We start from the raw sequence: 25383 nt of genomic DNA on the forward strand, positions 1-25383 counted from the left end.
GCTGGTAAAATTCTGTGGTCCTAATGAAATTATTCTTGGGGAATCTCCGGGTAAACGGATCCGTAGATAAGATACTGGCTAATCGCTGCAATCCGACTAATCTAGGAGAGAAGTGAAGTCATTCTCTGGCAAAACTCTCCCAAGGCTATCTGGGCCTTGTTCCTCTCTAGAAAATTCGGATTGTTCTGGGGCAGCAGCCTCAGTCTCTAGGCCTTTTCTTGGCCAACTCCCCGGCACACTAAAGTTTTCCTGTGGGTCTTGTAAATCTTCAACCCGTCCCTCATCTTTTCCAGCTCTCAGGTCCACTAGAATCGGAATCCCCTCTGTCCAAATTCTACATCCCTGGACGCAGAGAAAGGGAGCTGGAAGGGTTGGCGGATGCCCATGAGAACCGAGTTCAGGGAAAAGCTTGAACTAGCCACTTTTCCAAGCACGCTCGTGGGCCTCAGTTTCCTATAACTTTCCCCACACTCTGAATGTCACATAGACGAGCTGGCTCTCCAGTCCTATCACATAGGCCACCTGTCATGGCAATGACAGGTGTCCACATCTCCTTGGTGGTCTGGAGCTGAGCCCAATCTGTGTTTAGTGGATGGCAGCTTTGTAAAACCCGCTTCAGTAGAAACAAGAGTTAGCACAAGCACTGACGGGTGGGACACCCTGAAACCATGACGGGGTGAAACTACTTTCTACATGGCTTGTTAGAAGCCCAGCCCTTGCCACCTCTGAGCCCAGGTGTGAAGAGGTCCTGAGGAGCGAGCGCTAAGAAAGGCAGGGTACTGAGGGCGGTAATGAGCCTTGGGGGACGCAGAATGTGGACTCTTGGATTTCCTGCTTCTGAAGCAGGTGGAGCTGCTGGCAGGCTGAATCAGGGTTAAACTCGCCAGCTCCAATCCCGACTAACTAGGCCCTTGCCGTCAAAAGTTCCCGTGACTCCTCTTGCAGGGATGCTCTGGGTCTCCAGCGCATTAGCGCGGGTCTGAAGAGGGCCAGTATTGGAAGAGATCAATTTAGGTAGGAGACCCGCCAGACACCGCCCACATCTGGGCGGGTGGGACCGATGCTCCAATTCCTAGGGCGACAAACGGTCTAGCTTGCCTTCGTGTGTCGGAGGGAGGGTCTCTCAAATTTAACCTTTGGGATGGGCGCGCGGTGCGGGTTGAAGGCCAGGGAAGAGGAGCCGCACGGGACCAGGAAAGTCAAGTTTGGGGAGTGATAACCCCTGCAGAAGGGCCAGGCCCAGGGTCCAGTGGCAAGGAAATATTTGTAGCTAACTCCTCCACTGGCGGGCTAATCTTTTCATCGCGAAGCAGCTATGAAGGGGAAAGAACCGGAAGGGCTGGGGGCAGCTGGCCCCGCGAGCTCCCTCAGGGCTGGCCAGTGGCGGGGGGGGGGGGTCCAAAAGGGGGGAAGAAAGAGACTTAAAAAAAAATTCCTAACAGCTAGGCTCGGGCTCTTCTTTCTGCGCGCGCGTGTTAAAAGTTCAGAGACTCAAAAATTAACCACCTACCCTCTTACCCTAGTAACCTTCAGAGACGAAAGAGCACAAGACACAGCGGTTTTAGGAGGTGAAAGCTTTTTATTCGGGCAGTCAAGACAAGGGAAAGAGAAAGCTATGCATTTCTAGGAATCCCTCGTCTTCCAAATGAGGGCGTCCCCGCTCCCTTCCAGATGCGTTTCCCGCGTTGGGAAGCAGAGCCCGGCGCCAGGACCCGTCTTTCCGAAGCCGCACGGCCACATCGGGGCCTCGGATCTGAGCTCTCAACGGCCACCAATCCCCACCGCGTTTTCCCAAGGCGCTACTAGGTGCTAGGTAGGTTACTGTGAGACCTGCCGTTAGCCTGTTTCTTCTCAAAGTTCTCCAGCTGGATTTCAGCAATTTCAGAAAAAAGGCGCCGGGTCTCTGCGACCTTTGGGTGGATCCTCAGGCCTCGTGGGGCAGTTTGGTCAGGATCTGCGCGCCCCCCGACGTGATGAGAACTGTGTGCTCGAACTGGGCCGACCTGAAACACACAAGGCAGCGATCAGCAAGCGCTCAAGCGCCTGCGGGGCGGGGAGTAGCAGCTCGCCCTCGTCGTCGGACGAACCTTCCCTTTCTATACAATTTAAAACAAACCGGGCAGAAAGCAAACACCTTTGATTGTCCAAGGAGACCACAGTCCATGCATCCTCCAGCACTTTAAATTCAGGGGATCCCTCGGTTATAATTGGCTCTGTAAGAGGGAACATATTTACTGCAGTGATCTAATCAGATTCTTGTTAAACATTGTTTCGGCTGATTATCAAAAAAGAGAATAAAAAGGTTCTCCCCCCTCCCTCCAAGTGCTTCCCCCCACGGGCTCATGTTGTCATCTCGCAAGCGCTGATAATTGATGTTGCTTACATAGTATGCTACAAACCAAACAGTAGGAAGAGGAAACGCTATGGCATTCAAAAATGTTATGAAGTTGCCTAGTTCGTAATTCTTTTTAGAGGAAAAAAGGGCATTTTAATCAAGCCTTAATTAGGACCCTGTGGATAATAACCACCCAAACACCAGTCCCTCTCATGAATACCAGTCAGTTTTTAAAAATATTTGAATTTTTAAAACATGCTCAAAATGTTCATTAATCAGCAAATAACAATTTTCTTATTTCACTCTAATTGCTTCTCCATTAAGCCCCACAGTCAGAAATATGATGCCTTCAGGGTCTTAGGTGATTGGAATTTGGTGGTGACACCACTCACATGATCAGCCAGGAATGGGTTACCAGAGAGTATGTCACTAGCCGACAGGGAGCAAGGGACATAAATGCCTCTAGTTACTGGGTGTTAATGAAAAACAAAAACAAAAACACCCCACAAAACAACACAAAAAACCCAAACACCACATTACACTGGTAACAGAATTAAAAGGTTGGATGGCTGCCGTCTCCTAAATGTGTTGGTAAGTATCTGATTTAGGAAGATGGGGCTCGAGGATATTATTTAATCAGATTTACTATGCATCTGAATTATTTAATTATGCTGATTGGCTTTATTAGCCCTTCAACTGGACTGCCTGGCCTAGGCCAGCGCCACTGCTTCTGCGAGGGATCCACTGCTCTCTGAAGAGGAGCTCAGCACTGACCTACGGTGAATGCCATGCCCTCCTCCATGCGTAGATCGCTGTCATTCGCTGTAAAACAGAAACAGAAAACAATGGGTGTGGGGAGCAGGAATGGGAAATGGAGAGGACAGAGAGAAATGGAATTAGAGGGGTTAGGCTACTCAAAAAACATGGTTATCTTATTTATTTTTTCTTTTAGGAAGAAAGGGTGGAGGTTTCTAGAATCCTGGGCGGTAGCTACCACCCATGGGTTAATAAGCACAGGGCTCCTAGGCCTCAGTCTTTGCATTTTCTGAGCTTGGGGTCAGGGTCCCTAGGAAGGGTGCACCAAGGCTAAGCAAAATCAGCCTGGGTGCTTGAGACACCTGTTGGGCACCCCCTCTCCACTGTCCCCTGGCCACTTGCTCTGAGGTCTCCTGGCTGCACTGGGTCCTGGACCTTGCCCTCCACACCTCCAACCCAAAGAGTAAGACATCTTGGGAACTGAGTCAAAGGGAAGGCAGGTTGGTAGAAGGCAAGAACAGGGGTGACTTGAAATATTTCCAGGTGTTGGCGCTGGGTAGGCACATGCCTGAGAGGCCCTTTCTGCACTCCAGCCTGGGCCTCTTATGAGCTGCCTCTGGTGGAGCTCTTTGGCCCAAAGGGAGTTCTGACTTGCTGAGTCTCTAGGGATCTTCCAGGGTATGGATTCCAGCCAGTAGTTCCTCCAGGGGCTGCTCCCACCGCAAGCACACAGGTCAAGGCTCTAGGGCCAACTTTCCTTTGGTCCCTGTCCAGGTATGCACCCCCCTTGGGGGCACTCCATAGAACTGCTTCCTACCCTAACCCAAATACCCCACCCTTTCTGGCCCACCCTTGCTTTCTCACTGTAGGGTATACATCCAGGCAGGGAAAAACAGGAGATTCTGGGGAAAGAACACAGGGTGGGTATAATCTAGAAATCACTAAGAGTACACGCTGCTAAATACATCAGCTGTCAACGCTGTGTAGGATGTAATGAAGTTTAACCACAACAGTCAGCAGTTTGAGAAGGGGGCAGAAAAAGAAAAACAGAAAACAGTCATATGTGTATGCTGCTGGGACATTGATGCTGTGGTGTTTTGTTTTCAGTAACTTTTTCTAGACAAATATCCCTCGTGCCTTCCAGCCATCACCCTTCAGGAGACAAAAAGCAAAACAAACCTTATTTTGGGACTGAAACGGCTGGGCTCTAATTCAATAACATAGTAATGTGCTGGTTACGATTAGGTAGGACCCCCCATTCCCACCCACACACTCATAGGAAAGGATGACATTGTGGATTAAAAATTGCAGCAAGGGATTCAGGAGCAAAACTGCTTTATCCTGATTACATTCGATAAGCAGCTCCCAAACTAACTTTCTTACCATGATGCCAAATTTCTGGATGTCCATGAAAGTAAGATCCTATCCCATGTCCCACAAAATGTGGACAGACTTGCAAACCATTCTGATGAGTTATCTGGCTTTAAAAGTAACCAAACAAAATACTTAATTAAATTGGATCATTTTAAGTGCATACACAGATAAGACAAAGTCACTTCAAAATATTCTCTGAAAAAGAAAAAACTAAGTTATATTTAGGATAGTAACAACTTGTTTTCATTATTCTGGAAAATTTTTAAATTTTTGTCATAGCTTGTAACAACTCCCTCTGAATAAATGAAGGAAAAAAAGGTATGTATCTAACACAGTAATTTGCTTCATTTACTTTATTATTATTATTATTATTATTTTCTTTTTGCAGTATGCGGGCCTCTCACCGCTGTGGCCTCTCCTGCTGTGGAGCACAGGCTCCGGACGCACAGGCTCAGTGGCCATGGCTCACGGGCCCAGCCACTCCACGGCATGTGGGATCCTCCCGGACCAGGACATGAACCCGTGTCCCCTGCATCGGCAGGCAGACTCTCAACCACTGCGCCACCAGGGAGCCCTGCTTCATTTACTTTAGTACAGCATTCAAACAAGCCCACTTTTAGATGATGAGTGTGCAAGCACACATATATAGCTCAATATAACCAAGATACATGTACAGGTAATGCAGGTCATAAAAATCTGCCTGATTTGTATGGAGTTTCACAAAAAGGCTGTGCAAATTACCACTGATTTGGGAACCAGACAAAAAAATTACAATCTGAAATGTGACTTCCTACTTCTATAATTCAGAATATTAAACATTTTACAAACAGACACACTCACACAAAAGGTCACATCTACTTTGTCAGTATTCTTGAAACACTCCAAAACTTTGTGATTATTTGGGATTTCTACTAAAGACTTACACCATTAACAAAATTCATAAAAAATGCTTTTTAATCGCTACGATGCTTAAGTGAAGCTAGTATTGTGATTCTTAATTCTTAATGCTTCATTAGTTACTTCTACATGCAAATCTTTTGGGTTCCGTCTATCCCATATAAGTGAAATCTTACAATCCAACCCTAAAATCTTCACCTACAAGGTTAAGAAGTCGTTTTTGCCATCAGGTGAACATGTTCATTTCTGGGAGCACCAGAAAGACAAGAACATACATATCATGAACAATCTATATTTTCATGTGAATGAAGGGCAAAGTGCCTTAACCCTAACCATAATAATGGACTGGGATTTACAGGCCCACTGTTTAAATTCTTAACAAAACCAAAGTTCTTAGATCCCAAACTAGAGGTTCCAACAGCCCTTTGGTTTAGTTTAACATGAACTCAAAGGCGTTTAGCCAGCATCTATATGAGCATTCCTGTCAATATACTTTTCTGTATACATTTTTAACCTTCATCTCCGGACCTGTAAAATGTCTTCACTTAGGCCAGGATGTCACTATAAATAGCAGGTGGGCAGCCTCTCATTCAGATTTAATTTCCATGTAACAGTGCAGAAATAGGTGAGCTATGCATGTGTAGAGAGGAATGGTAACTGAATGCTTTTATCTCTTAAGTTGTTCTTTATGGTTATACTTATTTCTGTGTGTCTTTGCACTTTGGACAGGAGGTATTACAACTTTTCCAAGATGTTCCTATTTGTACCACACAATTTCTGAATAGAAACTCAGGATGGAGAGTGGATAGAGGGTGGAAGAGAGATTATTTAGTAAGATAAACTGATCTAGTATTTTTTTTTTTACAAGAATGGGTTCTATCTAAACCTGTAAATTATGTTATCTATGTCCCAACAAACCTCAATAATTCTAAGAAGATTCATTATAAACTGTTCTATTTTCTTTTCTTAAAAAAACCAAACTAGTTTTTTGTTGTTGTTTTTGTTTTAAGGCTCTAACTGATTGGCAGGCATCACAGCTACGTCATAAATGTGTGTTACAATGGCAATCTTCATTTTAATTTCCGATGAGAGGAGAGGAAGAAAGCCCACTCTGAAAAAATACCTGGGGTCCCTCCCATGCCTCTCATTCCTCTTCATAAAAGAAGCTGTACTAGGTGGCTAAAGATATCTGAGTGCATTCTACAACAATTTACTGCCTGGATCCTGCTGGAACTTCTGGTATTAGGAGGATCATAGAATGTATGTGCCATGGATGCAAAGGTCAGAGGATTTCACAGCTGTGTGGGAAGAGGAAAAGAACAGGACAAATTTCCCTCAGTTCCTTGGTTGAGCACCCATCTCAGTGCTTGATTCTCACGAACTAAGTAAACACGCCTGTCTGCTTTTTAGGGTATTCTCCTTTTGGATTGGTAGTTCGCTTTTTAACGCATACTTCCTGGGACTGAATGGAAGAAAATCTCATTAATATTTCTAATTACTGTTGAAAAGCGTACCCCTTCTACTATTCTACTATATACTGTTCTTCTATTTTGGAATATAAGGGAAGCACAAGATTATGTACCTGATTCTAGGGTTTAAATCTAACTTTGTGGAGGTAATCCAAGCAAGTTGTAGTAGCAAATTCCACTCTAACATGGAATCAAGTGGCTAGGATCCCTAGCTGTGGCATGGGAAAGTGGAGTACACGTGCTTCTCGTGACTGGTGTGTTGGGGGAAATGGAAGCTGTTGGGTGGGCAGGGGTGCCCAAGAAGTACACAACTGCTCCCCAACGCCAGCCATCGAGGGTCATGACCCATTTCTGAGCATGAGGGTCTTCCTGCCTTGGACATTTCACAGATGAAATCTGCCTTCTTTTTGTTAAAATCTACCAAAAGAACGCTCCTGGTATTAGCTCTTCTGTTCTGCTTTTCTCTAATTAAAAATTTTCTAAGACAGCCACTCACCTGAGCCTGAGTACATCTATGATTTGAAGCCCTTCAGATGGAATATTTGGGAAGGAGAGGCAGGGAGAGGAGGAAGGAGATGTATAAAAGTAGTTTATGAACTTACCTGAAAATTATACTGTATTATTACAGTTCATGTTTCAGGTACGGTTTAGAGTTGAAAGAAAAATCTCTCTAAAGGAATTTCATCTTGTGATCATTCTCTTAATTTAATTCCCTTTCATGAGATAGTTTTCCTCAATTGAAGTTTTGTCTAGATAAATTAAAATCCTTGATAAACTTAAACTACATTTTATGACTAAAAATACATTCCCCAAGAGGGCAGAGGAGTATTATATTTAAGTACATACTCTTCTAAAGAAATAAAAATGCACATGAAAATTGTTTTATTACCATTTTCTCATGAACCCTATAAACAGCACTGATTTCCAAATGGTCACATCTCTAATTAAAGGATCTCAAATGGCACCTGACTTTCTAAGTTATGGAATTTTACTTTACTCTTTCCAGATTTTTATTTTAAGCAGTAGTTTTGAATGCAGGAATGCACAAATTCAAGGATTCCCTTTAATGACAAGGAATGTTTAAGTACAATTAGTAATATTTTTGAAAGCCAACAACTGTTTTCTAAAAGAGTGGTACATTTTTTTGTTTCAAACTGGATCACAAATTACTGTATTTTTCTTACAATAGTGCTGAACTTTTATTTGAGGTTTTCTGTTTCTGAAAAGCAGACATGATGGATGGAAATAAAAGATAATTTATTGCAATGCTTACTTTCATGTGCAGAGAGAAGCAGTGTAATTGTAATTTACAGTAGCTGTCAAGAAAAATCCATCACAGATGACATTAAAATGACTTATTTTGCCTGAGCCACTTATTGTTTAAATGTGCATAATCTAATAGAAAGAGATTTTTAAAAATCTGCTTTATATTCTTCTAAATTAATATCAAAACATATACTTATGAATTAAACATTAAAAACCATTCATTGATACTTTCATCATGACATTTACAAGTATAAGTTTAAATTATTTTTGATTGAGCTGTCACATATTTGTGATGCATGAATCTACACATTCACAGTATCTTCATATGTACAGCTCATATCATCTAGAGGTAATTACAAAAATACAAATTTAGAAATATTTTAAAGCAAATGCAAGTCCAGTGAGTATAGTAACACTGTAACCTAAAGATCACTAGCTATCCCTCACGAAGCAGAAGGGCACACAGAGAACTCTTTTCATTAAAGTCTTTTTAGCCAATACTTCTTCAGAGATACCATCCTATCCTTTAGGTTTCAGAAAATTTCAAAATTTCCTATAAAGATCACCAGGTTTTTGGTGACATAATACTACTGAAAGATGCTTGAATGTGCTTTTCATGGTGTATCAGTAGAGGGAGGCTATGCAAAAGATGGTGAGTATCTTAAAATAAACGAGGCTGAGTTGAAAGATGTTTGTCAACTTTCGGTCTGTAATGATTCTGAGTATTTTTGGCTTAAAGGTGGAGACTGTTTGTTTATTTACTCCCTTGAGATTTTGCCTGAATAAGAAAAGGCGAAATAATAGATGTCCAGAAACATTGCCTTAACACATCAGAACAAACATTTGTTAGAAGTGGGGCCAGTTTCCTCCTCAGTGGCAGACGTAGACCATCTAAATAATGAAATGCATTAGGGTAAAGGAAAAAGTTCATTGTCTGTTATTTTTCACATAGTTTCGTAAGTGCAGTCGTCGGGACTGATCTGGTTTTCAAAGGAGCTTGTACATGCAAATTCATCCTCTGCGAAAACTGACCTTTGTATCCAGATAGCTAAAATCCAATGTCACTTTCAATTTTACTCTTCTTCTTCTTCTTTTTTTTATGTAGCTAGAATTAATGTAGTGAATATGTAATGAAATGCATTATCCTGCACGGGGATTTATCAGATTTTCCGACTGAATGCTATGCTTTGCTAGTACTAGCTGGAGTTCACCTGCATGTTGGTGTGGCGTGTGGCTCTTTTTTGTAAAGAGTTAAGTCGTACACAAAAAAAGGGAACAAAGGTCAGCACCCAGCCGCCACTTGAATGTGAGATTTTTCTTTTTATTCCCCTTGATGTATACTAGGCTCTGTGTTATTAGTCTTAATGATGGAAAATTGTAGTGTTGATACAAATCTTTTTTTCAAAGTAGTAGGCGGGAGCTCCATTTGTTAGTAAGTTTTTTTGTGACTAAAAGCCACGGACAGTACATTTATGTAGCAGTAAAAGGCCTAGATGCTCTTTCCATAGCAGAGCTAATTATTCCTACTGTGACCTTACTGATCTAGCCTGTTCCTAGTACATCTCATCTGCACGCCTGTTCCTCTGTGTAGATGGTGTCAGAGAATATGAAAAACCCTATAATGAAACCATTTTCATGATGGAGAAAGGCTACTGGAGTTGCACTTGCTACAAAGAGGCTCAATTATATGAGTAATTGTGATAATTTTCTACATTCATAGCCTTCAATGGGGAAAAAAGAATGAGAGCCACAAAGGAAAATTACTTTAACAAGAAAGTACAGAGAGTAAAAATGGAAGAAGAGACAAAAAAGGGGAAAAAATAACCAGAAAAAAAGTTTAAAAAATAGATCTGGAGGGAGGAATAGCGAGACAGGGAGAACAACAGAAATGCTCAAAAGCCCATGTGCAGCTGTGTTGCACAATTAAATTGAATTTTTTTTTCTGCAGTTGATGAATGTGACTACTGCAAATGTGCCTCTGTAGTTAGCTATCATTTGTTGTTCCGTGACAGGAAAAGGATAATTACCTCTCAGAGAGAATCAAAGGCTGACATGCCCTTTAGACACAGCCATGAATGCAGAGCTCGATAGAATGCTTGAATAAGAATCTAGTGTTCTCTGCCCCCTTCTACTGAAGAATAAATTTTGTTAAAATGCAAGAGCACCACCAGTAAATTTGTTGAACCCTAGGTGTTCAAAAATATGAGGTGCATCTATCGACTCATCCCATTTGCAAAAATAAAACTGCATTTTGAATTCATTTCTATTATATTCATGGACAGTAAGATAGTGAGATATGCATTAAATTTCTTTTCTCAGTAGGGGTCTGATTCAACATTTCCTATGAAAGAACAGAGAGACACTATCCTTTTTTCCCAGGCTAGTTAGCCTATAATTTAAAACTGTCAAAAACACAATTTTGTTCAAAGTCTTCAATAAAAGCTTCTCGCATATAACCCAAAGAGATTTTACTAAAGTTTGATTCAGACACTGAATCACTGTTACAATATTTTTAAAGCCATAAATGCATTTAACTTATATTTTACTGCCTTTTTTCTTAAAGTGTTTGAAGGCTTACAAAGAAAAAAGGCAGCATCTTTTCAAGGTGACTAAGCCTTCCATCCTTCAGACAAATGGGAAGTATTCAATGGTTCATATTAATGAGAACAGTACTTTAAAAGGTACTGATGTGATCATCTTTAACAAAATATGTTACTGTTAAATGAAAACACATATTCTGTATGTCTACTTCAAAACAGTTATGGGGAAGAAAAAGAGATCTAAAGTAGGTAATGGATTACAAAGAAAAGTCTTGAATTCGGAAAATACACACACTCTCAAAAAGCAAGCATAGAAGCCTGTGTGGAAAGTAAACAATGGTTTATAGGAAAAATGAACCAGACCAAAAAAAAAAAAGATCACCTTTTCAGGCTGTTTGTTAATCCACCAATTTGAAAGGTAAGGCTTGCTTGAGCTAATAATGCTTTTTATCTTTCTATCACAGGAATATGTTTCACTTCATGCCTTTATAAAATCTAGCTTTTCTCCTGTCTCACTGTCCAAGAGTTGGGATACTTACCCCTTCTTAGTTACTCCTTCCACGTTTGGTGTGATTTTGAATATAGGAACACTACAGACCAACATGTCAAGCTAAAAGTAAAGCGGTCACATAAATATTGCTTGCCGGTTCTATAAGTTTCTTTGCTGACCTGATATAATTCACTTTAAAAAAAATTTTTTTTTTTTTAAACTCAGGGAACAACACAGCAGCCTGGCAGTTCACATACTGATATCAGACTGAAATGATGGTTCTGAATAGTAAAACATGTCATCAACTTTATACCAAGCCACCAATAACCTTTGTACCATTTGCCAACCCTCCCTTTACTTGTCAGTGTAAGGCTTACCTGATTGTGTTTCCAATTACAGAGAAGGGAGCCCCCGCTCTGCAAGCAGCAATTGCTTCGTCTCTACACCTCCTGGCAACCTCCACTAACTTTTTACCACATTCATCCACATTGCCCACCAAAAATGTTTCAGAGGTGTCTCCATGGTAGCCATTGTAGTAAACCTAAACACAGGCAGAAATTTTAAAATATGTCCTTGTTTAAAAATCTACTCTCCTAAAGTCTACATTGCATTCATTTATGTATTTAGTAGATTCATGTGTTTCACCCTTCCAGAATTACTGTCAAGTTTACCTACAAAAAAAGAAGAAATAGCCTTACAGAAATTACGAAGAGGAAGACACTCAATGATATTGCAAGATTTTAAAATAAATTTGTGACTAGTATGGCTATTTCAGCATTAGCATTAGCAATGTTCTTTAACATTTTGAGTCCTCATTTTATTTCTGAGACAAAATTATATATGCAGAAATAGTGACCAAAGACACTGACCCACAATTACTACAATAGGTTTAGAGAATCCAGAAGTATTTAACACAGTGAAAAGTTTCTTCAGTGTCATAAAGATACTTATCTTTTATTTACCAGTCCCACACTTGGAAGTGATAGATAATGGCAAAAAGAAATAAGATAGACATGTTGGTGTTATAACAGACAGAAGGAGAATTCAGTTCCAAGAACTGAAGTGGCTCAATATTGGAATGAAAAATGTTATAGAAGAATCCTGTCTGGAAGTGGAATCTTAATCAAATGTTCCAGATAGCAGAATGTTAACAGAAACCACTATACATGGATTTTTAAAGAATCAGAATGTAACAAAACAGGCTTAAGAATAAAATTACAGAAAATAGCATTTTATCTGTCTTCAATGACTCAGAAGGCCCTGTAGGATCTCGAAAGACACCAGATTCATTATAAAAATCAATAATTACCAAACACTGTAATAACTATAGAAGTCAGAGGAGACTGGTTGAATATTGATCCTTTGATATAGCATGGAATTTGCTATTTTGCATAAACTTGTCCTATGTAATTATTTTTCACATTTCTCTTTCCCATGAAATAGAATGCAAAACTGTAATAAAAAAGAGATCTATCTGAGCTTTCTGCTTTAATACCAAATTAATATGTATACTCTTCTGCTTAAAAAATATACTCTTGTATCCTCTGTGAGGGAGGCAGGAGAAGTCTTTATTTTATCCTCACTTTAAAAGTCAGGAAACTGAGGCACAGACAAGTAACTTGTCTAAGGTTAGTGGCAGAATACAGAGGTAGAACCAGGTTAATATGATGGATTATTGGCTTCTAATCAAGTGTTTTCGCTACTACATCAAATTACCTTAATTACCTTGCAATAAAACAATGTTTTATATATTTATTCCCATTTGTAATCCAAGAGAGTACAAGTTTTGATTTGATACACAAGTATATAACATTTACTAATAAAGAGTAATTATTAAAACAAAATTGTAACTCTGAATGTTTGTATAGTTGCTATTTAAGTAAAAATGTATTTTAAAAAATGTTTACTTGCCTTTTCATATTACTTTTTGCTAGCCTGTAAAATGACTACTTGAAAGATTCAATATATATGAAATAATACTTTTGAAAGTCTGTGGCAGTTATCTATAATTACTGTTTTTACCCACAAACTATTCTTGTTTTATACTTCATTTATTTAACAAATATTTATTGAGCAACTAATATGGGTATCACGTTATCTTTTTTTAAACATTTAACTTTCAAGGGGGAAAGAAGTTATTTTCTTGTGATATATACTAATGTAAACAATTACAAAATGCAATGAGTATTTTCTGATAAAAGTATAGGATCTAATAATGGAGTCTTTCACTTAATAAAATATTTCATAAGAAATATAATTTAAGATACTGACCTGTATGTTTTCTTGGTCCCTTCACATTTCTAGACACTTGAAAATATTTCACTTTGACCATTTTAATGTTAAAAATGGAATTGTTTATTGAAGGTCTTCAGGAAACTTAGAAAAGGCATGGACTATTCTCTTTGGACACATTGGAAACAGGAAGGAAGAGTATGCTGATTTCATTCAAAGAAGCAATATTTTATTAGGGGGAGATTAGGTGAGATAATAAATGAAGAGCCCCCAAATCAGGTACAATCCAAAAGAAAAGTGCATCATGAAAAATACTTCATTTCAGGTACACTTCATAAAATACTTCCTTCTACATATTCTGAGTTGGAAAGATAGCAACAATATATGTAGAACAAATGTTCAAGTATTCTAAGTAGGACAAAATGATATAGGAAAGAGCATCAGCAATAAAAGAATATTTGGCTATATCCTAAGACACACTGATATGAAGAAAAAAAGCTGAATTAATTTAAACAACTAAATATTGGACTGAACTAAACTACTGGATGCCAATCTCCACCGCATTCCCACTCCCACCTAAGGTTCATGGTCTGGAGATGAAATCACTATTATTAAGAATATTTCCTCATTAATAGAAACTGTACTCCTTGAATGCTATCTCAACTAGTTCTCATCAGATGTTTAATTTATATTTATTTATTTAAAATGTATTTATTAATCATCAGATGTATAGAATTTATTTACCATCTCCATAATCCAAAGGTACTATTACAAATTTTTTTAGTAAAACGAACTGCCAAAGCACAAATAACCCAAGTCTGAGAATAGTGGAAGGCTAGGGAAATTAGAAAAGGTTAGAGCTTGTACAGTTTGAAGTTCCTGTGTTAAATTACTTGGGGCTGTTATTTAAAAGGAAGGCTGTTAACCATTTGGTGAAAACTGAAGTTCAGAGAGAAAAGCACTCTGCTTGTACGCTTTGAGTTCAAGGCTCTCTATACCAGAAATGGAATACAATGTTACCTTCAGGGATTTTAATAAATCTAAGGAACACTGCTAGCAAAAGAGTTGCTGTCCAAATAGACTGACACACACAGGCCAATGTAGCGCCTAATGACAGAGTAAGATAATGACAGGCCCCACTCAAAATCAGCAGGAAGAGGAAGATCAATCTTGGCAGAGTGAAGGAAAAATGCTGGCTTTCTTCGCGTTAGCTCATCTCATACATATCTAGCTTCAGCAGCTGCCCAGTGCTGTGGGCTCTGCATTAACTACACAGTGGATCAATAACAATTACACCTTCTCAAAAACATGACACATAGCAGGATTGGGTTGACATTTCACTTAGGCCAACATTGATCTCAGTGCATCTGATTCCAGCCCTAAATTCAAGTCAGGCCTGGGTTTACTTGGAATAAACACAGAGTTAAAGACAAAAAAGGAAACCAGCTGCTTGTGTCTGGGTCTAGAAGTAAACAGCACTTCCATCGGTGCAGTTCACATTTTCAATCCACTCTTCTTCTTGTTGCTACCGGCAATTCTGAAGTTGATCAAAGACTATTTTTTATATGATTTACTCACCGTGACATCAATGTTGATAATATCTCCATCCTGAAGAGGTCGACTGAAACATAAACAGGAAAAAAAAATGGTGACAGACAGATCCCAATAAAAGGAATATAAAAATAAATATCTAATGACCACTATCACAAGCCTAATGAGTTGCGGTGATAATTCTGAGTGGAGAAGGAATGAATGGAATAACTATATTTAATCTTTAATTTATGTTAGTCACATCAATTTTTACTAGAAGTACCTAAATGAGCATGTATTGCCACTGGTAAAAAATCTACTTATTCTCAACAAATTTACTTAATAGTTACCTTAATTTTACAAAGAGCCAAAGCAATAGTAGATGGTTAAAAATCTAAGATGGTAAAAGAAATACTTACTGCACAGCCACTTTTTTTGTATTACATATTGCTTTAACAAACATTAAATGGTGGTATTATGTCCATTTAGAAGCAAAATACTTCAAAATTGTTGCTCTACCATAATCAGCTTCAAAAGTTTGCAGGTAGGTTTCAATTAAACTATAGTGTCTTTCAACATATGTTATAGATCTTAGTTTCATGTTTTAGTTTCCAAAGGAACAATATGTTATTAAGCAATGAATACCTGTCAGGAATACCATGACAAAGCACGTTGTTTACAGAGGTACAAACAGATTTTGGAAAACCTCCATAGCCTAGAGGTGAGGGATAGGCATCATGACTGATGATTTCCTGATGAACAAGAGCATCTATCTCTTCAGTTGTCATGTCAACCTAAAATATTAAATAAAGAAATTGTGGAGCGACGGTTGAAGATACTTCCTGTATTTATTGACTATGCCTATAGCTATAGCACTTCCAGATGAGGCTGTATAAATTTACTGTGATAAACTTGTGGTACAACATTTCAATTAATTATGATTAACCTTAAAATCCTATTGTGCCTTTCTGACAACTGTTTGGGTATATGATGGTGTTATGGACTATTAGGAAATGGACATTTTAAAATCTAAGATCCTTTCAATCACTTGTGAGTCATTAAATGACATGACTCCGTTTTAGCCTGAAGGTTTAAAAAATATGTTGAGGCAATTCCTTCCTCTTCTTCAATGGTTAGTGCCCTGGGCTAACCAAAGCATATAAATTCTCAAAAGGATCTTCAATTTAGATGACAAAGCTTGAAAAGTAGGTCAAACCACACCTTTTTATCTCAGCGAAACATTACATGGGTTTCGCCATAATGGCATGGAGGTTACGGATCATCATTTAAAAAACTAAGTCTGATACATTTTGTAGAGATTCAGGTTCACTAATCTTGATTTCTTTCATGCCTAAACAAATCAATGTGTTTTAAAAAAATATTTTTCCCTTACTAGAAGGTATCCAATTGCTCCCAAACTAGAAGAAAACTGAAATCAAGTTTTGTGGGCACAGGAGGACTATCTCCACAAATTCATAAATCATGAGCAAATTCTAAAACAAAATCTTTTATTAAAAAGTATTTCTTCAAGAGTTTTCTTTATGTTATTTTATATTCACATTATGGTTAGTTGTGTTGCTATCACAAGTCTATTACACAAATGATACACTAAGTGTTTCATCTTTGAGTCTCACTTCCTAAATTCTGCCCACCTTTTGGAAACTACAGTATTTTCTTTTATGATCCTTACATAGCAGGATTCAGATTCAGTTTCAGATTATTCCAAAAGACCTAAATCTTGTAGTAAGATAGTTGTACACAATTACATTGCTGAATTACCTATAGCTTAGTGTATGTGGTCTGTCTTTCTTTGCAGAGCCAATGTAAGAAAATAAGAGACAAAGGATGAGGCAAAGCAACTCTTCAGGCACACGGAAATAATGTGGGGAATAAAAGCAGAAACTACAGGCAGGAGTAAGAGGGGAAAAGTCAAAGCCATCTGCCATGGATCAACTTGGATAGGCCGATTGTGCTCCAAGTATCTCCAGAATTCTGCTACTTAACATCAAATTTGTATTTTCAATTATCTCTTGAATAAACACAGAAATAATACGATCCCTTTCCCCTATCCCAAGGCTTTACTTAATTTTAACAAATGAGATGTGTACAAAAGAAGAGTTAAAGGGAAAGGGAAAAAAGGGGAGCAGGGTTTGTTGCCCCTTATGTAAGTCTTCCGAGGCTTGGTGAGACGCCACCTTTAAACTCTTCCCGGCCAGGAGGAGGACATGGCGGGCCAGCTGACAAGCCTGACGAAGCCCTTGAATCTGATCTTCATTCTTAACTTCTATGCTGTCTCCCCAGTCGGGTACAATGCCTGTCGTCACATAGTCTGGCTTCTTTATGTGCTTGAGGAAAAAGGATTGAAAACGAAGATCAGAACCCAGTGCATGACAATGGGATCATTTTTTCGGACACAGCCTCCTGCTTCATGGAGCTCTGCCCTTCCTGCCGGAGCACCGACCTCTGAAGCCAGCACAACAGACCCTCCAGGCTGCCCCCAGTTCCTTCCCCTGCCCTTTTGAACTTAACATGGCCTGTTAGTGCTGCCTCTGGATGGTCTGTTAACCTTTCTGTGCTTTGAGTCACACTGGACTGAAGGAGACTTCTGGTCAAAACAAACAGGAGTTTTCTTCCTTCTCCAACCCCGTTAGAAGCCTATTGCCATTGATAACAAATAGCACCAAGCTTCCCAATTGCCAAATGGTTAATTAAGAGCACTTTCATCTCCTCGACACAAAGATAAATTTATGCAAAGGATAGCTCACAACACCCTCTCCCAATGAATATATGTAAAAGGCTGACTGTCAAGTTCACGGACGCCTATTACATATGCACTTCTCTTACACTTTGCAACTGTACCCAAACTAAGAAGGAACTAGAGGACAAAATGAAACAGCTCTCTTTCCTTTTCCTTTCTTTTTTTTCAAGTACATAAAAAATACTTTGAACACTTCCATCATTTGTCAAAAACAAACAAACTCCCCCCTCCTCTAAAACTCAAAATGTTCAACTCTGATCACCCTTGGAGAACATTCTCCACCACGAACTTAAATCCGTGGGCAGTATTCAGAAAATAAATACTACCTTACACACAGAGCTCCTTTCAGTCCCAAGGTTTTGCACAGCTCTTTACAAACTATTTATGGCAACTGCTACATAAGTTTTGTTGAGCAGTACCCAGTAAGGCTACACAGCAGTTGGGGACAGGAAGCTGAGAGAGATAACGCTATTCAATGGACATCACAGCATCTCTGGAAGGTCTGAGGTTAGGGCTCTGCACTTTGGGAACTGCATCATGCAGGATTTAAGGACCTTCACTTGTTCTTGTGTTCAGATGGGCCTTTCTGACACAAGTAACACCATTGCTTGGGCTGCAGCAGCCGAGCTCGGGGTGAGCATCTTCTCTGCTACAGCTTTACCACCAGCACCCACAAAGCACACCCGGTCTCCCACAGCCCCGCCTCCTCTCTCTTTGCAATCTGGCCAGGTTACAACCACAGGCAGAAGGGCTGTTGGCTTGTCACTGAAATTCTAAAACAATACATTCACCTCTCTGGAGACTTCTTTTTTCTTTTCTACTAAAGAAATACCAGAAACATACTCTGGCTCTGGTGGCCTGTCTTGTCAGCCCTTGTCACAAAAATGGGCCACTCACCTTCAGGGAGTATGATATACTTAATGTGGGTTTACTGCAAAAAAAAAAAAAAAAACACAACAAAAAAACAGAAAAAGAGGGAAAGCAGGTGACTTTTGTGACAAATCTATTATTTCTTTCACCTATTCTCGTTCTTCCTAAACGATCCCCACACCTCCTTTACATTGCATTTTAGAAAAATGGACAGATTGTCTATAATCTTATCTTCATGGTAGAAATTTAATATGGAAATTTTAATGATAGAAACTTGAATTCTAAGTGAATTAAGCAGTTATAAGCTCAGTGCTTTATTTAAAAAATGAATATTATAGAACTGCAGGATGTTAAAACTTCCCAGACCACAGTTTTAAATCACAGACCAAGTTAAAAAATTATAATTCAAACACCTCAGAAATCAAAGGTGCAAAAACACTTGATTGCTTCTGCAGTTAACCTTTATCTTGGCCGGAAAAAGCAGCAAAAAAATAATAGGCAATACAGTACCTTAGGGACTGGATGAGCTGAAGAAACTGCAGCCGGCAAAACTATACTGTGTGAAATCTCTCTTTGTCTTCGGAAAAAGAAATTTCTTCTTTGTTGACTGCTTGACTGCTTGTGTAAGTAGATATGATTGAGTGATGAAGAGAAAATCCTGTGACAACCTAGAAGCAGAAATAGACATATCTTAAGTAAAAAAAAAACTACTTAGTGCTACATTTTAAGATGTTGCATTGTTGTCTATTAGATCATTATTATAATCCTTTATTGGCTCAAAAAAGAAAAAGCTCCAAATAGAAAGGAAAGCAGTGGTATTCTGAGTTCTAGTACAATAGTAGCAAAGCATATTTATTAGCTAATAGTACGTTTACATAAATGTTTGACAATGGAAAACTCTATTCTAGTGGGTAAAAAACATATAGAAACATCTGCTAAACACCAGGTCTATAAAAAGAGCAATTTCTGCTGTGGTACCTTAAAAGCAGCCATGTCCAGGATGACCCTAGATTCAGGGCACTGTTTGGGTGGCTTTAAGTTCTTTAAAGCCATTTTCCTTTCACGACTCCTGGACAAATTACCAGCTGCACTTTTTGCCCTCGATAGGATTACTACTCTGTGTTAAGTTCATGTGCAGCGAGGCATTATACTGAAATTCATTGTAATGAATGCTCGAGTCAGATAAAGACTAAATAGCAAAACTGTAGGGTGTAACCCTGAAAGAAAACGAATGTAGGGTCCTAAAGTACCCACAACAGGAATTTAGAAATATCTATCAAAATTTTAAATGCACACATCCTTTGACTCAGCAATTCATCTCCTAGGACTCTACTGTATGCAATGATGGATGTTTGAAGATGAACTGTAGCACTGTTTGTGGTAGAAAAAAATGGGAAATAATCCAAATGTCCAATCGTAGGGGACTGGTTAAATATATTATGGTAAATCTATACAACAGAAAACTATAGAGGTATTAAAGAGAATAAGCTAAATCATCTCTATGTATTGACATTGAAAGAGGTCACAATATATTGTTAGGAAAATAGCAAATGCTGAGCCGTACATATTAAAAGTTCATTAAAAGGAGCTTATGTAAAAAGCTCATGTAAAAAGAACTTATACATTTATACAGGCTTGTATATGCCTATAAAATTTCTGAAAATTGATATTCAGCAACAGTGGTTATTTCTGGGGTATCTGATTGGGGCTGGGGTGGGGAGGAAGACTTACCGATTCCTTCTGTTTTCTTCTATACTGATTGACTTTTAAAAACATTCACTTGCATTACTTTTATAATTAAAACAATAGTTTTAAAAATCCCCAACATGCCATAATTGCATGTCAGGTGTTGGCAAACTACAGCCCAAAGGGCAAATCTGCCCTGCTGCCTATTTTTATATAGCCCCAACCTGAAAGTGATTTTTATATTTATAAATGGTTGAAAAAAATCATATTTTGTAATGTGAAATTATACAATATTCAAATTTCAGTGCCCATAAATAAAGGTTTATTGGAACATAGCTACACTCATTCACTTACAATTAGCCATGGCTGCTTTTGAGCGACAGTGGCAGAGTTGAGTAGTTGTGACAGAGAACATATGGCTCACAAAGCCTAAGATATTTACTACCTGCCCCTTAGAGAAGAATTTTGTCGACTCCCGGTCTAGAGCACTGGTTCTCGAAATGTGGTACCCAGACCAGCATATTAGTATCACATGGGGAAAAGATGCAAATTCTTGGGCCCCTCCTCAATTTACTGACTCAGACTCTGGGATGTGGTCAGCAATCTGTGTTTTAACAATCCCTCACCAGAGTGATTCTCATGCACACTAAAGTTTGAGAATTACTGGCCTAGAGTAATCTTTCAGCTGTGAAACATAATGGAAACACAAATTGCAGGTGAGTATTAGCCCCAAAACTCAAGATCTCTAAGTGGGAGAAAGGAAAAATGGGAAAAAGGCGCAGAAGCAAACAAACCCCTATAGTCATTGATTCAGTGTCCTAAGTTTCACTCAATTATGTTCTTCCAGAAAGCTGAAAGTAACATTGTTGAATCAAACTTACAGAGGTGTTTCAGGTATTATTTTAAACAATTCCAAATACCAGACAAAATGCTGCCAGTAATATCACTTCTTTAAAAAAAAAAAAGTTGCTTGATAGAGGCAGGTACATATTCCCTAAAGCTTGTAAAGTACAACATTTCCCTAAAGACAACACCACCAGCCCCAGGATGTTAATTGTCTATGAGGGGCAGGGTAGTTTCCTAGTAAAAGCAGATGGTTGGAAAGCAGAAGCCTGGACTTCTGTCTCAGCTCTACTACTTGGTAGTTGTGTGGCCCTGAGCAAGTGTCTTGTTTTGAGTCTCAAGTGAGAATTAATTGGAATAAAGTCTGTGAAAGTGCCCTGCCTTTAGTAGATGCCCCCAAAAATGGTAGTTCCTTCAAGAATACTTGAAAAGTAAAATGAGAAAGAAACCCTGGGCTTCACTATAGCTTCTAATACTGAGAACTTATTGTACGTCAATTACTATGCTAGGCCCTTTACATATGGTAGCTCATTAATCTTCCTGAGAACCCTGTAAACTGTAAACTGTTATTACTCATTCCACAGTTGAAGATACGGAAGCACACAAAGGTAAGTAACTCTGCCAGAGTGCCAAAGCTGCGGGAAAGCAGGTCCAGTTGCCTTCATGAAGTATACTGCTCTCTCATGCGTGAGAAAAAGATGAGCTAACAACACACAAGGACACACTCTGAAAATGTAAAAGGCCTCACAAAACTAGTAAAAGTTACCACTATTATTATTTTTTTTTTGCAAAAGTGGTGATGGGTTGACCTAATCCATCCTCTTTCTCAAGCCAAACTCCCTTTGCTGACCAAATACATGCTGTAGAGGTTTGGCTGGGCAGTCTGTGGACACAGAATGGAAAAATCTGGGTCCCAGTTAAAGCCAAGGAAAGGCTCAGGTGGAATCAATCCATGATTCTGGGCTCCCTAACTGCATCCCTAGGTAGGACCAAAGACAAGCTCCCAAGTGTTTTCCCTTCTGAGAAAAGCATGTATTATGATGACTATTAATAACAATAACACTAATAGAAATAGAAAACAATAATAGTGGTTAACACTTAATGGCCAGTTTCTTTAATTAAGCACAGTGCTAGGTGCTCCACACACATTAAGTCTTACCAGTGCTGTTAGGGAGGCGGGCAGCTGTTGATGTCACTAGTTTATGGATGAGGAACAAAGGCTCACACCTCTGGTGGCCCCAGCTAGAGTCCTCGAAGTCTGAATCCAGGGCTGTGTCTGCCGCTCCAAGCTGCCTTTCAACAGTGTGCACGGGCTCTAGTAGCTGGTATGCTTTGCTATAGCATGTGTTTTTTCAGGGATTCGATTTCAAAGAAATTTTTTTTTAATCATGAAAAAAAATAAACATCATGGAACCAGCCAACATTCAGAATGAAGGTATTTTTCATGAAAAGTCTTAGAACTGATTTAACTGGGAGGCATTGTGGTAGTGAAAATAACATGAGCTTTGAAGTCAGATCTGAATTACCAAAACTTCTGAGCCCCATTTCTTCACCATTACATGGGAATAGTAGTGCTTTCCTCACCACCAGGTTGTTGTGAACATTAGTTGAGATAACACATATCCCTAAACCATCTTTTAAAAGTAGGCGCTCCATGGGGGAGTTCCCTTGTGGCCTAGTGGTTAGGATTCCAGGCTTTCACTGCCATGGCCTGGGTTCAATCCCTGGTCGGGGAACTGAGATCCTGCAAGACATGTGGTGTGGCCAAAAAAATAAAAAAATTAAAAAGTAGCCACCCCAAAAATGTTAATGTCTTTTCCTTTCCCTTCTCAACACTCAACATGTTTACCTGTGGGCCTTGAAATTTACTTATTCTTTTATTTGACAATTACTTACTGAGCTCCTCCTACATGCCATGCTTTGGACACGAGGTGAACCAGGTGACAAAGTCCCTGCCTCAGGGAGCTCATATTCCGTGGTGCGACACAGACAAGAAGCAAACAAATACATTCGATTATAACACATGGTGATATTCCTGATGAAAAATGGGCCCGAATGACACCGCATTGGAGCTAGAGGTTCTGCTCCTGGTCCTGCCAGGAGCTAACTGTGTGACCTCGGGCAGTAACAACAGCAGTGAACACTGGCTGAGAGCCTACTGGTGCCAAGCTCTGTGCTGAGCACTTCACAGACACTATCAACTGCTACAGAAGGTTTAGTAAAATGAGGGAGTGAACTTCATAATCTTTGAGGTCTATTTTTTTTAATATAAATTTATTTATTTATTTTGGCTGCGTTGGGTCTTCGTTGCTGCGCACGGGCTTTCTCTAGTTGCGGTGAGCTGGGGCTACCCTTCATTGCGGTGCGCGGGCTTCTCATTGCGGTGGCTTCTCTTGTTGCGGAGCACGGGCTCTAGGCGCACGGGCTTCAGTAGTTGTGCCTCGTGGGCTCTAGAGTGCAGGCTCAGTAGTTGTGGTGCACGGGCTTAGTTGCTCCGCGGCATGTGGGATCTTCCCGGACCAGGGCTCGAACCCATCCCCTGTATTGGCAGGCGGATTCTTAACCACTGCGCCACCAGGGAAGTCCCTGACGTTTCTTTTAGCTCTGAAAATGTGTGCCTTCATTCAGCAGCTTCTGACTGTCATGCTATGTCCCAGGCAATGGGACGATGTAGAGTCTGATCAATTTTAGGACTCATGTAGATTTTTTTCAATGCAGCTGATAACATGAAAGAGAGGTCATCTTTATCAGTATTATCAAGTTCAAGTACACAGTCATTACAGGGGGAATCTTTCCAATGTTCTTAAACTCAACGCATGAAGTCATCAGGTCTCTACTAGGAGATCTGAATGAGGCTTCTCAGACATTCACTTCTAGAATGAACAGTGTCGCCAACATACCTGTTCTGCTAAATAATGGGCTCACTGCCAGAAAGAGGCAAGCACCTTCACACATGACTTAAACATTGGGAACACAGCCTGAACATATCCAATCTGTTGACAATTATGGTTTTGCAGTGTTCTCAGCAACTCCACTTCCATAAGATACATTTTTATTGGAAGCAAAATCTTTTCTTTCAATCTGATAAAAGACACCCTATAAATGTTGTCACAAAGTAACAGGATAATAAGGTACCATACCGTGTTTATTCTACTAACTATTCATTACAAACCAGAAAAAAAACCCCCAACAATTTAGTGTTTTCACAGGTGAAATGAAGAAATGGTCTTACATCAATATGTGCCTTTAGAAGATAATGGCTCTCCAATTAACATGACAAAAAATGCGGGGGGAGATCCTCAACTTTGCTTATCATAGTGTAATTCATAAATAGCAATTAACAAATTTTCTAAATGCAGAGGGAGTAAAATTAAAATCCCCCATCCCAATTATACTCAGGGTCACAAACTACATTATCTGCTATAGATCAGTCTAGAAAAGGTTTGTTGAATTTCCTATATATTTCCTTTCTTTTTAAAAGCACTGCTTTGTACATCCAAAATGAACACATATGTTATACATCTGTTATATTTCAATTTAAAAAATAACTAAATAGAAGAACTGCTGTTACCTTCTAATAACTACATGTAACTTCCAACTTGCTACTGTCAGTGTTACACAGCTAATTTGATGATGTCCATCATCAGAGGCAGGGACACCAGGCAGGTTTCCATCAGCCTCGGGACTGGCCCCTCGGTCTTCTGGGCATCATCATTCACCCAGGACTCACAGCAAACCCTCTTTTGTTAAAGCTATTTTTAGGAAACAAGGGTTAAGTTGACTAATCTGAAGTTTAGGAGATGCCAGTAGGAAATCATCAGAAACCTCAGAAGAGGAGAGCCCCAGATCAGCAAGGAGCTGCTTTGGACTAATTTGATCTTAAAAGACATGATCATAGCGAGTGTTGTTACTGTCAATTATGTAACAGAAACTCTATATAAGGTTTCCTTAGGCAGTAAATCTATACATTATTAGTTATGAATACTAGAATACTTACTGTTATCACAGGTAATAACAAGAATTTATTTTCAGTGTCATAAAAATTCTATTAGCTCCTAGTTTGAGCTGAATGTCAAAAATTATAAGCAACTGCTTCTTTCCTTCCACGGAGGAGCACGCTGTGCGGCCTGAATGTCTATTGAAATTGCTATATGACCCTTGGATCCTGCAGCACATTTTTCATATTCTAAATTTGTATTTGAAATGTAAATCTAGGTTACAGTTTTAAATATTTTCATATTCGGTAATAACATCAATTTCTAAAAGCTGCATTTTATTTCCCTTTACAGATTAAGTCTGAAAGGTGGGACTACAGAATTCAAGTATGATGGGGGAAG

At 39.3% G+C, this 25383-nt stretch overlaps 1 protein-coding gene across 1 annotated transcript in view; it reads right to left on the reverse strand.

Annotated features, from left to right (window-relative positions):
* Nucleotides 1-1559: 1559 nt before the first annotated feature.
* The window catches only part of METAP1D (methionyl aminopeptidase type 1D, mitochondrial), a 79229-nt gene continuing 55405 nt past the window's right edge, over nucleotides 1560-25383 (reverse strand). Inside the window, 9 exon segments of the mRNA XM_067741540.1 lie at nucleotides 1560-2003; nucleotides 2135-2213; nucleotides 3110-3157; nucleotides 4475-4572; nucleotides 11505-11668; nucleotides 14938-14980; nucleotides 15535-15683; nucleotides 17085-17234; nucleotides 19028-19185. Of these exon segments, the coding sequence (XP_067597641.1) occupies nucleotides 1925-2003; nucleotides 2135-2213; nucleotides 3110-3157; nucleotides 4475-4572; nucleotides 11505-11668; nucleotides 14938-14980; nucleotides 15535-15683; nucleotides 17085-17234; nucleotides 19028-19185 (968 nt within the window). The 3' untranslated portion in view covers nucleotides 1560-1924.

Source organism: Pseudorca crassidens, chromosome 6, assembly GCF_039906515.1.
Source record: "Pseudorca crassidens isolate mPseCra1 chromosome 6, mPseCra1.hap1, whole genome shotgun sequence".
In the NCBI taxonomy this organism is placed as follows: Eukaryota; Metazoa; Chordata; class Mammalia; order Artiodactyla; family Delphinidae; genus Pseudorca; species Pseudorca crassidens.